This window comes from Phoenix dactylifera, chromosome 8 (genome assembly GCF_051530095.1).
Source record: "Phoenix dactylifera cultivar Ajwa chromosome 8, Ajwa_hap1_PhDact_Kaust_v1.1, whole genome shotgun sequence".
NCBI classification, from domain to species: domain Eukaryota; kingdom Viridiplantae; phylum Streptophyta; class Magnoliopsida; order Arecales; family Arecaceae; genus Phoenix; species Phoenix dactylifera.
The window spans coordinates 23,082,328-23,099,548 of record NC_143197.1 but is presented as its reverse complement, the minus strand read 5'-3'; the positions used below and the strand labels follow the sequence as shown (position 1 = coordinate 23,099,548).

Genomic DNA, 17,221 nt, shown 5'->3' with positions numbered 1-17,221 from the left:
ATCGGGACTCGAGTTTTTTTTTCCAGTTTTCAAGTTGTAACATGCTCTTAACTGGCATTTCCCTTGCAATAAAAGTTGCCTAAACAAGCACCTTGTACAAGCTAGACAATAACAGACAAGGAGTCGCAGGAAAGTCCTCACTAGATCTTTACAACTTATCCATTTATGACTGAGTGATCATGTATATAGTAGGCTGCTAGCCTCTATAGGTTAAAGGCTGTTGTTTCAAGAGGAAGGGGATAAGCTACCTCCATTTAGACATATTCATCATTTTTCGGTATGGAAAACAGACATGTCAGATTGCCTTTGGCAACTAACATGACCAACATATCACATGAGGCCAATTAAAATTGAAGTTGATTGTTCATGGCCCCACTGAACATGGACTTAAAGTCCCATCATACCTGCTAATGGAAGTTAATCATATCGGCTCTATTAGCTGTATCTTGTCTGAATGGAGACAACCAAGCCACTCCCATTTCTATGACATTTTAGCATCTAGTTATGTCCATCAATATTTTAGTTTAGTGATTGCAAGCTGAATTAAAAAAAACGAAAACCAGAAGACCTCAAACGTGAAGTTCCTATATTGCAGAAATGCAAGAACGCATCCATCTCCAGCACAAATAAAGATCTGAGAAGGCTTTTTATCAATGATAAAAAATACATACATACACGATGTCAGATAAAAAGACAGGAAAAAAAGGACATAAACATGCTATTGACTATGTTAAGTTTCAAAAATCTGCCATTGATAAATACAAATGAAATCTCGGTTGCTGAAAATACAAAATGACTATGCAGTATCATACCCTCCAGTATAACCAACTACAGACAGCATTTCCATTTCTAGACAGTTCTAAATATAAGTGAAAACTGGGAAATAACAGATAGAGAAAAAAAACGGATATGAACATGTCATTGACTATAAGTCAAGTTTCAAAAATCTGCAATTGATAAATATGAATGACATTTTGGTTGCTGAAAATACAAACCGAATGTGCAATACAATATTCTCTGGTATAACCAACTAAAACATTTCCTTTTCTAGATAGTTCTAAATATAAGTGAAAACTTGGAATAAGTGGCATTTGATCTAAGAAGGCAAAAAACCTACTATCTTCGATATTTTGATTCTTTTCTCATCTCTGCTAGATAGCTCTCCATATTGCTTTTCTCCCACAAGCGTCTCTGGACAAGATTACTCTTCATCGATTCATCTAAAGCACAAGTAACATAACATTTAGGTAACTAGCAGATTTAATGAGTTTAGTATCATTACATAAGCAGAAACATATAAAGGAAAAAAAGAAAATACATTCAATTCACTTGTCTGCATCATAACCCTCAGATATTTCAGTTAATGAGACACATAACAGTGTTATGTAAATATTTTGGAATGTTAGTCCCGTGCAAGCGTGTGTTTAGTTCCATGCTGGTTATGCGCTGGGAAGATCTTGGGTACATATATAGGGCTAAGGATCCTAAATAATACCTTCCAGCTAGCCTTGTTGGTGAAGTCCTGGGTCACTACAAAGACATGATTTTTTTCTTAAATTTGTTAGTAGTAACTTAGCTCGAAAGCTTAACGCATCCATAATGGATCGTCAAAGTTAAGAATACAAGTCCAGAAACCATATGTCATGCCTAGGATGATATTTAGTATTTAACGCCAATGATAGACCATGTATCATGCATAGGATGATATTTAGTATTTAAGGCCAATGATAAGCCTCAGTTAGGAATTAATTGCAACCACGACTTACTAAGAAGTCTTCTTCACTAACCATAACTTGATTAACAAGCTTTCTTTTGTCTGTGGCATTAATTTTGTGCATACTGGAATGATCTACAGGTACAGCTTATACATTGTCAGTAACACTAATTTGATGGATTATGGATGACGATATAACTACTCCTTTTCAAACCACTTAAATCTAAACCCAAGGTTGCAACATAGACCACTTTAAAATATTCTACTACAACTAAGTTCTTTTAGAAGTATTTCATTTATCGTTCTGACCTTTTTGGTCTCTCAACTATCTACCTGAAAAGAGCATCAAATCTTGTAGACACTGGTTCATTCCATCCTTCTATATCATGACTTAAGATATCATCATCAAGAGCAATTGATATTTCTCAAATTAAGAAAGGAATGAGGGGTTAACCTAGGGCATGTTCCATTGAAAAATAACATATCAACCTTATATAAAATTCAAAGAATAAATCAGCTAATAAATTACCCATATTTCGCCATGCATCAGGAGGTACTTTGAGGCTAGCCCGTGTCAAGTAACAAGCATCGTCCCATGAGTAAGGAGATTTCTTTATATGATATCTCCAAAGCCAACAGGAATTCCATAATAGTACCTGGATAATAAATATAATAATATTTCTAATGTACTCAGTAGAATGGTTTCTGAATAACATAAATAGCAAAAAATAAGGTAGACTGGACACGAAAAGATAATTTAGCAAAAAAAATCATCTCTCTTGATGACTAATTTTAATGTAAATGATGAATTTACCTTGCCTAGAGTGTAAGGTAGAAGTGCAAATTGGACACCAAAAAGTTTCCATATGGTTGGTTTCTCAGCTCCATGGATCTGCAATTTGAGTTCATTACTAAGCTCTTCTTCCACTTTCCTGGAATTAATATTTAGGTGACTAGGTTACAACAAAGAGCCAAAAGTCAAATCAACATTATTATGGAGTTTGATTGACTTCTCCTCGCTTACAATTCTACAAAACTAAGTTGCCCGGTTTTCTAAGGCATATCGACAAAGGCACTAATCATGCAAATCATAACAGGTAAAAAGCTGACATTAAAATTTTATCCATTTCTAGCACATAATCAGAAAGATACTGATATCCAGGTAAAGACACCATGCAACATAAATCTTTTAAATGTAGTAGGTATCTTGTGAGTTCTGTCATATTCAAAATAAGTGATGGAGTTTGTTATGATGAATTTGGTTTTTTATTTTAACAAAATGAATTTAGTATACAAAACTCTGTTCTTATCTCTCTGAGGAAAATGTAACTCAAGATTAATACAACATAAATTTGGAACTAATTTCTTAATAATTTATATATTAACTTTAAGCATACTTAAGCTAGATTCTTGCATTCGATCTATAGTCCTCTCATTTTAAGAAAATTATATTTTAAATGGGTATGAAATGCTCCTAAGCAACACATGTAGTCCCAGTGAATGTACTTAAAAATGGAATAACAATGCTCGCAGTCACCAAGGAAAGACCCAGTTCAATAGGATAATCCTACCCAAGAATATTGATGCACTACAGACAGATAACTACAAAACAGCTGAAAATGTAAAACCTTCAGAACTTGCAGGCATCAATAGACCGGAAAGATACAAATAAACAAAATTCAATCTGTGTTGTTCTCTATCATTTATTGCAGGCCTAGTTTTTAATTTCCATTGGAGTTTTTTGAGTTAGCTACTCCCGGTTACAGTTGTGTTAGAACAAAAACAGTGCCCAAGAATAGAAACTTTTGGTTCATGTGAACTCTATACATTCCCTTGTTTAGGTTTTTTCAGATGGACCGTCTCATCAGATGGGAAAATATCACCAGTAGAAGGCATGCCAAAAATTTTGCCTTTTTTATTTCTCTCTTCTTCTCTTCTGTGTGCTGTAGCATGACTAGGGCTTTCTTATCCTTAATGTTGTTATCCATTGCTTGTTTATTGTTTTCCTTACTTCTCTTGCATTTTTCTGTATGGTTCTGTGGAACTACATCTGTTGGAACCAAGCCTCTACTTTCTACGCATTCTAAACCGAAAAGATCAGTGTGGCAAGAAGGCTGATTTTTCTCAGAAATGGATGCATTTGCATACCATCAAGATGATAGAGACGTTTAAATATGTGAAGTGGCATACTCATGCTACAAGCCGGTGTTTAATACAAATTAATCCAGTTACCCATGAATATGTCAGTCATGGTTAGCATCTTTGTTTGGCATCCTGCCTCACGGACATGCTTTCCAAATGAAAGAAACAATCATGTACTAATGCAGTTTAACATATTACAAAGAGTCACTCAAGGTGTCACATGACCTTCGATTCATTGGTTAACGACTATTTCTAATCAAAGATGATGAAGCATATACCTTGTTAAGCAAATGAATTCTTGTTTCTCAAGTTTAAGAATGCAAGATCACATGCACCCTGACAAAGGAGAAATATTTTTATCAAGTTTTCTTGTTTTAGTTTCAGTTGGATTTAGGCAATATTACTTCAATCTCTCATGAATTTTGTGCTGACTTTATAGCCTTTTTGTAGGGGTCTTGAAGTTATATTGTTAATATTAGAGTTCAGAAAGTCCTAATTTAGGATATATTGGATTAGGAAATTACTATCATGATCATTATATGAGGTTACATAGGAAGCTGAAGCTTGTATAATGCCTTCCGTTTCATACTAGCTAATCTCTGATCAAAGCCAGAATAACAGTGACAAAGATACATCCTAGATTATTTTCAGTTTAGGTTATTCTTATTCTGGGTTTCATTTTCAATTAATCAATTGTTTTATTATGTTTTAAGGGTTCTTTTTTTTAACTCCTAGTTTCAGTTTCAGCTAATCAGTTGTTTTATGATGTTTTGAGGGGTCTTTTGTTCAACTCTTCTGGGAGTGGGTTGCATATTTTATTCTTTTTTGCAAATTTTGTACTGATTCTAAGGGCAGCTTTTAGTAGGCTTCTGGATTTTATTTTAAGTAGGATTATATTTATATGTCCCATTTTAGGTGAAGGTTCAGTTAGCAGAAGGTTTTAAGTCATGAAGATTGTACCTTCAGTGACTTTCTATGGATCGTTCCATATGAAGTATAAGAGGCGATGCTAAAGAATGAGGGAATCTGTTGCGAAAGTGTATTTATAATTTTATACGGTTTTTAGAGTTAAAAGAATATAGGAGATGCTGCAAAACCAGTTTCTGCAGAAATAATATTAAGAAACTGCTATCTCTCAGTTCTTTGCAGTTTTAGTTTTAATTTGAAGAATTTGCCCCATGGATATAGCTTGTCGGAAGAAGTCAGCACTATAAAAATTTATTTCCCACTTTCCAAAAATGCTGCATAACCATGGTAGCATTGAGGTGATAGCAGCAAGCTAAAACAATGTATAAGAGGCGTGAAACAAAACCATGGTAATAATGATCCCTAGCTCATATAAGTTGAACAGGAGCAAAGTCAGAATTCTTCAGGTGCCTTCTATTTGGATCATGGTATGCTGAACTGGCCCATACCAGCCGGTTCTGCACGTACCGTACCGGTACCCGGGCCAACCAGTACGATTCGGCCGTGGAAAACGGTTCCACCCCATAGGGGCTGGAACCGAACGGTTTCCGCTGCGTACCGGTGCGAACCGGTTCGCACCCGTACGCACGGGGAAGAAGAAGAGGAAAGAAGAGGAAGAAAGAGGAAGAAGAAGAGAAAGAAGAGAAGAAGACGTACCGGTATCGGGCCTTGCGCGGCGAAACGCCCATCCTTGCTCGCAGGAGAACGGGGGAAAGAGAGGAGAAGAGAGGATGAGAGAGGAGAAGAAAGGAGAAGGAGAAGATTCGGGAAGAAGGAAGAAGAGAAGGAAAAGAAAAAGAAAAAAAGAAAAGAAAAGAAAAAGGAACGCGGCCGCTCACGTCCCGCACAGGGAAATGCGTCCGGTGTGTGCGGCTTCGCCCGTGGAAGTGTGGGGAAAAGCGTTCCACGCGCGCAGGGCGCGCTGCCCCGCGCACACTGGGAAACCGCGCGAGCGCACTCCCGTGGCGGACTGGGTCGCCACCGGTATGCCAATCAGTACCGGTTCGGCGTACCCTGATTTGGATATATCAGCCAATAATAGGTAGTGTCGAAGCTTTCTCTCTTGATCTGTTATTTTCTTTTGAACATAATTCAAAAATATCCCAGATGGGTCAAATGCAAACATTCAAAAAAAAGAATTGAAATCTTAGTGCAAGTCTGTGTATGTCGTGGAGTATTGGAGAAATGGTATATAACATATGGGTAAACATCAAGATGCACTCGCCACCCTCAAGGAATCCACCAAGGGGTGATGAGAGAAAAAAGGGATAGGAGAGAGAAATTTAACAAGAATTCCTAAATAAAAAAAGAAAAATAATTTCATCCACCACAACAGATTGCCTCAACTCATATAAACCTCTCTTTATAGGGAACAGACATGGAACACATCCCCAACCCTACGCAAGCACTCATTAATTAGAAATTCCTAGAATCATCTCATGTCTGAAGTGGATACATGTCCAAGGAACCTAGAGAACATAAAATTATCATTTTAAATCAAATAAAACAATAAAATTTGCTAAAATATCAACTATTAAGTACTTGAGTTTTGAGAAGACTGCTAATTAATGCAAAAATCCAGCTTACAACGTTTTAAATATGGATTAAAATTTCTGAAATATGAGCATAGAAGATATTCTTTGATGTATCACGTATGCATCTGAAAATGTGAATTTGCAATTAATGATGCAGGATTAAAACACAACACCATTCATCTATTCTTTCATATGCAAGGTCTTCCACAAGTGTAATCTACATTAAGGCAGAGCCAGACAAGGTTTTAAGTGGCAGATCATGTTGGTCCGTGCCAGCGAGCACATATTTTGCCAGTCTGGAACTGGCAAGCAGCATCAGCACCAAGGCAACTATTAATTTGTTTTCTGAATTTTTTAATTAAGAAAGGTAGTGAGTCCTTTTTATCCATTCTTTTTCATTCTAATGGCATGGCACCTGCTGTGCCAGCTGCCATCCATGCCCACCAGCATTGGCACTTAAATCTTGGAGCCAGGTAAGTTTTGCAGAATTCCAGCTTTCACACGTGCAACTGGCAATGACCATTTATTCCCATCAAGACATGACATGCAAAACTTTATTTGTACTTATGGACCTTCTGCCTTTCTTTCAACTATGAAAACAATGTTGCATAAAATTATACAGATAAATTATGTTAAAATCATAGCAAACTAACTTATAGTAAACATTGTCTGCAACCATAAAATCTTTAATTCTCTAAAGGGACTCGTAGACATAGTCTTACTTGTCCAAGTGTTTTTGACCCTTCTTCTTACTTGTTACTCCCCCAGTGCGTTCAAGCTCCAGTGCCTTTAACCTATTTTTGTAAGCTGGTGTCTTTTTCACCATGCTTACAGCCTGCAACAAGCATATTGAAATGAATAACCACTCAAGTACATAATTAAAATGCATTCACAGAGAAAATTATTGTGTATCTTCATTTTGTTGTTATCGATTAAAACCAGAACGTTAAGAAAAAGTTAAGTTATAGTTATTCCATATGAACCCCTTAAAAGCACACAACATTGAAATAGCTCATTATCAAAAAAACCATAGTTTGTGCGGACAAAATATCTTTTTTCCTTGAGCATTCTTCATATCATCGATATCATTTCGGTTTTGTAATCTCTGAAATTGGTGAAAACAATACTTTGTATTAGCATAATTGGCTTAATGCCCCAGTGGGAATGCTATAAATTCTCGACACTAGCTTCCAAAGTTAGCATTGCACCAGAGCTCAGGTCCATGCTTGGGAGTCCAGAACAAATGCCTGAGAACTCTAGGTTAGTTTTAGTAATTTGTGGAATGTCTCAACAATCCGATGGTTCCATAACAAAGGACCGTCCATTAATAAGGAATTTAGGCGCACTTATGTGAGGCACAAATATAAAAATTGAAAATTTTATTTTTATTTAGGTTCTAGAATTTTATTGAGACTTTAGAATTTTATTTTTATGTGGACTGTAGGATTTACCTTATTGGGGTTTTTGGATGCCTATATAAACTTATTGCTATGTTATTAAGAGGACGGTTTGCATTATTGAGAATTGACGGAATATTGAGTTGCCTTCTCCCTCTGCCTTCTTCTCCTCTTTCTTCTTCTCTTCTCTCCTCTCTTCTTCTTCTTCTTCTCTCTCTCTCTCTCTCTCTCTCTTTCTTCTTTTGTTCTACGTCATTCGATTACTTGAAGCTTCTTGAATTAGGAATCTTGTTGGGTCTGTTCTTCCTCTTGCCCAGGACTTTATACTTTGGTTATCGTTTCAAGATTGTCCACCAGATTAATAGTACCCACTAATTGGGTTTTCTTTTTTCCATCACATTCTCTGGCAAGTATTTGCAATCTCCTCTCTCTCTCTGTGTGTGTGTGTGTTTGTGCATGCATGCGCATGCATACAAAGTTCCCCTTCCATCATTCTTTTTTGGTGGCTTGCTGCACATAATCCAATCTGGTCCAACCTGAACCTGTGTTTTATGTTGATTTGGGTTTTGATCTCCTTCATTTACACTTTATCTGCGATTTGATCTATAGAAACACTTTTTTCTTCATTTCATTTTCATTTTCTCTGATATTTTTCTTCAATCCTTTCCTTTTATTTAGCTCCTTTTTCTTTGTGTCGAGATGGATTCATAAAGTTGACCTCAAAAAGATAGGAACATGTTGCTTATGGATACAATTTATTTCTCACCTTTGTATAAGTTACAATCACACCAGAGCTGCTGGAGATTCAGAATTTAATCCATTATTTTGCTCTTTTTTTCAGTATGCAATAGTGCATTGAGCCTGTTTATAGACTTCTTAATATATCTGCTTCCATAATTTAGGCCATTACGTATGCAATTAGACAGCAATTTGCCCCTTATAAGAGAGCCATGCTAGGAATAAAGTCCAGAGTGTTGGAACCTAGGGACAGCCCCCGTATGAGGGTAAGGGTGTAAAGAAGATGAGGTCTAGCTCAATTCGATCAGCAATCAGGAAAGGCCCAGCTCAAGCTCCATTAGTTTCAACTCAAGCTAGCATGAGCTCAGTTTATTTTGGCTCAGACAGCACTGGAAAGCATTAGAAAAGAGGACATAGGGTTTCGTTTATGGTTGAGGAGATAGAATGTCAGGTGATAATGATGAGTGATCTCAATCTTGTGAGAGAGGTGAAGGAGTGTAGCCACTGAAAAGCTTGTTTGACCTGCTGCCATGGCTATGGCCAAACAACTATATCTTCTCGGAGGCAGCATGTGGCACAGTGGCAGCATATATGGAGGAGAGACTGGAAATGAATGTAGAGGGTGGTGCCAAGATATGGCAAGTGTAACCCAAGGTATCAGTCAGAAATGGTGGAACTAGAGTTCAAAAGATCAAGAAATTAAAATGGAGAAGCATGAGGATGGAGAAGATGGTCACAGCATCATTGAGAGATGTGCAAGGAAGAAAGGGGGAGAGAGAGAAAGAGAGGAGAGGAGAGACAGAGAGAGAAGTCATGATTGATTGGCAGGCAGTGGTGGCACTCCGGGGTATTTTTGAGGAAAAGATGAGATAGAAAATAAAGGGACAATTAGCCGGCAGTCTATATCTGTTTAAGTTTTAATTAGACCTGTTTGATCCTAATCAAATGCAGTTATGTTTAGATACAAATCAGCTGTTAGATTAATAACTAACAGCTGTGATCTAATAAAATTATTGATACTAATGAATTTTGTTAAGAAAATAATATGCATATATAATATATAATTTTGTCCAGCTCAATCAAGCAGAACACAAGCGAGCTGGGCACTGCTCATGTTTGCTTCATTTAAAGCTGAAAAATCTAGCTCAAGCTCGGCTTGTTTGAAAAATGAGCAAGGAGCAAGCTAATATGGAGACTAATTTCAAGCCAAACATAAGTTGCTCTCATTTGAGAGCCCTGTAAGTGGGTTCTCCTAGGAAGTTCAATCCCTAAGGCTGCATATGGGCACTGAATAGTTAACCGGGGGATAGATAGAATCAACCATCGGCAACCACTCCCTAATCAATTTACTGCAGGTTAGAAATATTCACTGTTTGGTTGACTTTATTTCACCCTCCAATGGATAACTTTATTTCACCCTCCACCGTAAAATAAAGTTAACTGGGTTATGCTACTTTCTAGGGCGTTAACCAGTTAAGTTTAAAGCACAGCTTTAGGGCTTTTGTTTGGCTACTTAAACTGCTAGCTCACCCCTAACCAGCACATAAACAGCATCAAAACAAGGCTTAAGTAGCATTAGAAGCCAAGTCAAGTGACCATGTCCCCTTATCTCTTCCTCCTCCAATTTTCTTTACCCTCTCCTAGTCTTTCTTCTTCAGATCACTCCCATTCTCCCTTTTCCACTCTAAATATAATTCTCATTTATTATACCATAATTTATCTCTATTCTGAATCCTTCAAGGGACTAAAATATATACCACCATGAAATTAAAAATAATGTCTGAGATCTTGAGTCACTAAAAGCATGTAGCGGAAATAGAACGGATGTAAGATTGGATGAATGAAGAAACTTAGCACGAGATTGTTTACTTGCATCCAACTCTTAGAAAACCTAAATTATTTGAAATACCATGCGAAATATTCAGGTTACGATGCACGGAGCAGATGATATAGCACCATTTTGTTATATAGAATGATAATTCTGATCTTTTACAATCAATGCTCTTAGTTATTCCATTTAAAGCAGCCAGATAGCATTAGACAGTCCAGCATGGTTAAAATATAATCAACAACTGCTATCGTTTTTTCATAAGCAAGGCAGCGAAAAAATAAAATGACAATATTAACTAGTCTTGGGAAGAAATTGGCTACAAAACGTAAGGATTTAACTAACATCATCGACTGCTCGGTATGGAAAGTTTTCAAAAGCCAACACATTTGGACAATTCACATGCACTGTAAGAAGCTTAGGTTTTATAACAATTCAGCAAAGGATTTGGATCAGAAATTCAGGAAAAATACAGAGATTCCACCAAAATTGAAAATAATTTAGATAATGATAACTTTTAAAAGCAAATAACAGATAAACAAAATTATTTAAATGTTCATTTATTTGTTTAGGTAAAAGCGAGCATAAAAAAAAAAACCAACATAGATAAATAACAGCAATAACACTGCCACTGCTGAAAACAAAAAATTTGCAATTCATGAGCATTCCTATTCTAGTCATGAACTATTCATGAATAGATAGTAAAATTCATGAATAATTGAACAATTCTAGACTAAAGTAATTGCCTTCTTTACACACACAGAGAGAGACAGTAATGTGATTGCCTAAGAATAATTTGGAAAACCATTTAACCATTGAAAGTATTTTAATTATTTTTTAAAAATTCCAAAAAAAAGTTGCACAATATGTAGGAATAGAACAGTCAGAAAATCCTCCACTTAAAATTGCAGTAAGCATATCTCTTGCTGACAAAGCATGATTCAGACCAAAAAAAAGGCATCTTCCAGATATACTAAAGGGCGGTAACTTATAAGAACCTTGGTACCTGTGTATACCTGCTCCACTGGTTTAGATATTGTAATGCAGAAACAACCAAAAGAAGGCCCACCAAGACTGCTCGAGGATCCTGCCATTTATCCAAGACAGGAAAATTTAATAATTTGACCTTGCTATATTTTTTTTGAATCGTTTTCAAATGAAAATTTTAACTTGACTTAAAGACAAACAAGTAACTAAAAACAAAACACTCTTACTGTTTTATGTCCATAGTATGCACGATAGTAACGAGCTGTGTTATAAAATACCTGGAACAGAGGGAAGCCTGTTATAACTTTTAGTTGCAAACAAGCATAGAATATTACTACATGTAGAAAAGTACAATATTGTACCAATAGCACAAATATATTTTGATTTTATCACTTTCAATTGTATTAGAAAAGAATTAAAATGATATAGTAATTCATGAAACATGATGTTAAGTTAAATCAAAGAAAGGATGGCATTAAAAGCATAAGAAGTATGAAAGGACAAGCTAAGATATGAGATCAAAATGAGACAACTTAAATAAATGACAAAAACTAGGTATGCAAAATGCTTTTAAGATGTGAAGCAACAAAGAAGCTATGCAATGGCTGAGTCCTCAAACCTAGCAAATGTAAACCATATGATAGACCAACCTCAATTAAGAGAAAATTCTAATTACTGAACCAGACCTCTTGGAATCTCCCTAGAATGCCCACACCCACATCTTAAATGCTCTCTTCTAAGGTTCGTAATCTCAATACCGGACCCTATACCAATAACATGCTGATCCAGCGTCGATATGCCCGATATGGGGGTCAGTTTGGCATACCAAGACTCAGTATGAACCTGTACCAAATCTTGGTTCAATAACAGTATAGTAAGGTACTCATCCGTACCGTACATATCGATACGGCGAACCTTGCTCTCTTCTTTTCATTCATGACATGGAGGCCTCAAAAGTTCCTAAACCTAGCTAAATAGTTGGAAAAAAGAAACACCATCAAAACATTAGTGCACAAAACTTGTGGAGATCTAAGATATGCTATTACAAGCTTAAACTATAGATCTGATAATGTTGTAACAGAATAGTGTGACAGTAAATTCTAAAAACAAGAAGACAATTAAAAAATTCAAAATGGAGAAGTATTGAACATTTGATAGGCTAAAACATCAAGAAAAAATGACCTTAAAAATATCCAAGCAAGTTGGATGAGGAGATATGGTCAAGCCTTGACCTAATAAAACTCAAGGAACTCAAGAAATTGCAAGAAGGAAGGAGGATGGATTTCTTCCATTATATTTTTGAAAGGCAAACCACGGATCAAAGATAGCCAAATCAATATCTAGGTGGCTAATGTTGCTGCATGCAATTATAATCACAACATGAAGAAACAGTGGTCAACAAATAACAAAAGATGGCAGGGAAACTTATATGTCAATGGGGTAGAAAAACAGTCATATCAACCAGATCTATTTGGCTGTTGTGCTGGTAGCAAGAACGTAGATGGAGAAAAGAAAGGTCAAATAAAAATAATAGAGAAAAATAGAGGACTCACAAAAACAAGAAGGATTTTATGTTTAAGTTCACGTAAAATAACCAAGCTTGGCTCTAACCTATATTCACCACCAAATGAAAGTTTGAGCAAAACCTATGGTTGGAATACAACAACCAAGCAAAAGATCTTTAATAATCAATAGACTCTGATGATAGTTATTGGGGATGAAATAAAATACAAGGATGCTGATCAAAATTCAATTCAGAGATGGAAATTGACATTGACAAAAGATAAGCAAATATGAGCATGAAATGGCAACTTTCAAGACCCAGGACGGTGATATTGGCTATAGCATCATAAAACTAAAGGAGCCAAATGTTGGCATATATGTTACATCATGCAAGGATGGAGTGTGTTTTTGTGAATACATATGTATGGATGCACCCGCACACACTAAATATGTATACACAAGGCTACAGGATACAGCAATAACATGTATGTAGAATCACATCTATAGAAATAACTAAAGTATGTCACCTCCTCAGGATGTGCGATTGCATAATCATACTGCTCCCTTGTGGCTTCATCTTTCAAGATCTGCAAACAATATATAAATAACATTCATAATAATCTGTCATTATAATTAAGTGTAATGATTAGGACTTAAAAGAATATGTACTTCAATTTTGCCAAAGTATTCAAACTGAAACTAAATGTTGCAGGATCAGATTAAAGAACATCTATTAAGCATCTTCTGAATCCAGGTTTACGTTAAAAATAATGATCTGAAATTAAATCAGGTCAATTCCTGATCATCCTCTGACCCAGTACTGAAATTTTGATATCAAAGACATCAACTTAGCTTTGCTGGTAGGGCTGGGGCTGCAAATGGATCCGTTTTATAGCCAAGACGAAATCTCTCTTTTTGAAAGAAGGCCTGTGCACTTTTTTATCGAATGCGGGTCGACCTGTGACTCGATCCGACCCGCGTAAGACCCAACCCGATCCGAATTTTAGGACCCACGGGGTCGGGTCAGGTCCTAAATTTGAACCCGTTCTATTTTTCGGGTCGGGTCCGGGTCGAGAACGGGTCGGGTCCACCCAATCTCGATCCGGATCCGACCCGACCCATTTTAGGATAGCATCATTTGGGCCTCGGAAGTTAGCGAGTGACAGCATCATTTGGGCCTACTTTTTGGGTCGGGTCTGGGTTATATATGGACCCGACCCGAATGATCTGTCGGATCAAAATTTGTAAGCATGGACCCGATCCGACCCAACTCGATTTTCAATCGGAACGGGTCTGGGCCCAAAATTAGGACCCGAACAAGAACCGGGTTGGATCGGGGTCACTCAGGACCCAACCCGACCCGACCCATTTGCAGCCCTATTTGCTGGTGAAGTTGGGAAGCCTGATGGATTTTGAGGAGAAAATGCAGGGTAGATAATTAGGAAATAATGCATCAGAGGGCTGTGGACTAGCAAGTGTCATAAGACTTTTCATGATTTTCTTTTAGCTTTTAGTTTTGCTGTAATTTATTTATGCTTTTTTAGTTTTAGTAGGCCTTTGAGCATGCACAGCTAAGGCTAAAAAGTCTTAGACAATGCTAGATTGTTAGATGACGAGATAACATGGAATATTAAAAAAAAATGAAAGCTACATCTGCTCTTTAGAGAATGGTTCCGCAAAGTACTATAGCATCACCATTCACAGTTATTTTAGTGTAAGCTATCATAAAAAACAAAACTCAGACCTTATGCAAGGTTCTCTATTAAATGGAAAGATAGACATTTTAGTATTTAATAGAAGGGATCATATGATCTGTATTTTGTCAGTATTGGAAATTGGGAAAAAAAAGAAAAGTCTTCTTCCTTCTCCGATAAGGCGAAATCCTCTTCCCCACAATCTTTTTCTTCCTACCTTTTCCTAATATTTTTTCCCTTTAATTTTCTTATTTATATTTTCTTATTTATTATCTTCTTGTAATTTATTTATTATATTTCTGGAACAAACCTTGTATTTGCTGCTTTATCTTTATGATGCACATGATTTCGAATTCAATTGTTCACAATTATAAGGCATTTGCTGCCTGTGAACTAACCTAGCATGGTGGGTCAATAGTTCTGCCATTTCATGCCCTACATTAAGTGTTTAATGCATGTAGGACTTTCGGAACAGCAATGAAGACCTTTTTTCTAAGCTAAAATGGTGCAATGGACCCCTTACAAACTCAAATCTAGGGATACCACAACCAAGAGTCGACCTTATTGCTTGCAGGAATTTCTGGACAGCACCAGGAAGTTCTATCAAAACCCAGTAAATACTTCTGAATGGCATCTGAAACATCTTTTATTGCAGATTTAACCCTAAGACTGCATCAGGAAAAATGTATTAGGTGATTAACATGGACTCCTTTAGGATAAGTCCAATGGTAGAGTGACAAGATTCTAGAAGGGTTTTAATTAACAAAGGGGAAAGTATTCGAGTGCAGAATAGAGGTGAGGCTCAGAAATGGCAGTTTTTTGTTCTTTATTTTTTGGGGGAGGCAGGATGAAGGATTTTTGGATTTGTAGCGCAACGTTGGCTAATCAATTCCTTCAAGGTCTCAAATTGCATTGAATCGAGATGGTGCAGCAAAGTTGCAATGGGAAAGCAAGGAATATTACTATCCATTGCTTATAAAACTTGTGGAGAGATCTGCAGGTCAAAGTGGATATCTCTTTCAAATAGCTTAATCATTTTCAGTCAATGATATGCATGTTGAAGATAAATGAATGTGAAAATGGAATCATCTGGGACCCTTACTGTTAAATCCTTATGTATATTCTTGAATTATGTTGGAGTCCGTGCAGGTCTGATATCTCAATTATAGGCCTGCCATGTGCCTAAAACACTCTGGGCCTCTTGCTAGATTAATTAATAAAATTCTCACGAGGGACAATCATGTAAGGAGAAACTTGTTTGATGCATTTCAGTGTATCTTATGTGATTAACAGCATGACTCTATGGGCTCATATCTTCTAAATTGTAATTTTGCTAGGATTATGAGGGATTGGTGAAAGCCATCTTATTTTTCGGTGTAATCCAGAGCATAAGTCAGTATGGAGATGTCAGGTTTAAGAACAAACGCGGGTTGGTTTCAGATGTGATGATTGCTGCTGCCATGTGAGCAACTTGGAAGTAGTGCAAGAATTTCACCACATACGTATGCCTTCGTGCAAAATATCGTTGAAGTAAACTGTTTTTCCAACTCTCTGCACGGGAGATGACTCAAAGGAGAAGAAAAGGAGTGAAGTTATAACCTTTCTGAGGGAGTCCATTGATGATCCCATGGAACTGGGAAGTTGGTTTTTCCTTTGTGATTTTCTATATGTCATGTCTTTCTATGCTTATTATAAACTACTGTCAATAGTTTAATTGTTATCTTTGGATCATTATGCCTTCGGGATGGTTATAATCATACACATCAAAAGTCATGGCAGGGACTTTTTCTTTTTATATTGGATTTATCAATCTTGTTTGTTTTCACATTTCATAAAATAAAATAGATCTTATTTACCACCAATGTAAACAGCATTAAAGAAGACAATATTTTTAAAATTCAGCAGAAGATTGGAGAAAAAGATCCACACCTCATAGGCATTTGCAATTTTAACAAACAGCTTTCTCGACTCGGGATCAGGATTTTTATCCGGATGACTTCATCACCAAAAAGAACATAAAATTAATAGACAATTACCACTTATTAATGGAATGCCAACGTTTAGATCTGAATGAAACAATCCAAACCGTCATACGTACTATTTGAGGGAGAGCTTGTAGTACGCCTTCTTGATCTCCGAGGCATTGGCATGCTGAGAAACCCTAGGAAAGGGATGAAGAGATTAAAATTGACCTCATGAAATACGAAGAATATATGAGAATAATCGGAAGAAAGAAGTACCCGAGGAGATCGTAGCAGTCGTCTTCGTCGCAGTAAATGGAACAAGCGATTGGAAGGAAGAGGAGAAGGAGAAGGGAGGGAAGGAGAAAGGAAGGAGAGATCGAGAGACAGCGAAAAGCTGGCGACGCCATCGACCGTCGAAGAGGGATTACCGGGTCGGTGCGCCCACGGGTGTGGTTTCGGGTGCTTTATCTGATCCATATGTTTATATTCCTGTAATGGTACTTAATAAATATATGTTTATCGAGATCCAAAGTGAAATTAAACCAAACTAATAATACTTATTTCTGTGATAAATATATTACATAATTTTTATATACGCATACATACATATATAATTTCTGTGTAATATATATAATTTCTGTGATAATTTTTATATGTTTACATATATATATATATATATATATATATATATATATATATATATATATATATATATATATATATATATATATATATATATATATATATATATAT

At 36.4% G+C, this 17,221-nt stretch overlaps 1 protein-coding gene across 1 annotated transcript; it reads right to left on the bottom strand.

Annotated features, from left to right (window-relative positions):
- Window positions 1–891: 891 nt before the first annotated feature.
- LOC103708009 (Chaperone DnaJ-domain superfamily protein) lies at window positions 892–16,947 on the bottom strand. Its single transcript, XM_008792761.5, has 10 exons — window positions 16,745–16,947; window positions 16,603–16,665; window positions 16,434–16,500; window positions 13,338–13,397; window positions 11,535–11,585; window positions 11,327–11,407; window positions 7,080–7,192; window positions 2,529–2,646; window positions 2,244–2,370; window positions 892–1,220 (listed from the first exon to the last, which is right to left on the bottom strand). The coding sequence occupies exons 1-10, from the start codon at window positions 16,873–16,875 to the stop codon at window positions 1,117–1,119; spliced, it is 915 nt and encodes a 304-aa protein (XP_008790983.1). The 5' UTR covers window positions 16,876–16,947; the 3' UTR covers window positions 892–1,116.
- Window positions 16,948–17,221: the final 274 nt, after the last annotated feature.

Bases quoted from the DNA above. Each gene is read 5' to 3' on its own strand.
- LOC103708009 (XM_008792761.5), bottom strand. From the start codon at position 16,875: ATGGCGTCGCCAGCTTTTCGCTGTCTCTCGATCTCTCCTTCCTTTCTC. The intron at 2,371-2,528 runs GTAAATTCATCA...TTTATTATCCAG, and splicing joins TACCTTACACTCTAGGCAAG to GTACTATTATGGAATTCCTG. The intron at 1,221-2,243 runs GTAATTTATTAG...CTTGTGCTTTAG, and splicing joins TGATGCATGGCGAAATATGG to ATGAATCGATGAAGAGTAAT.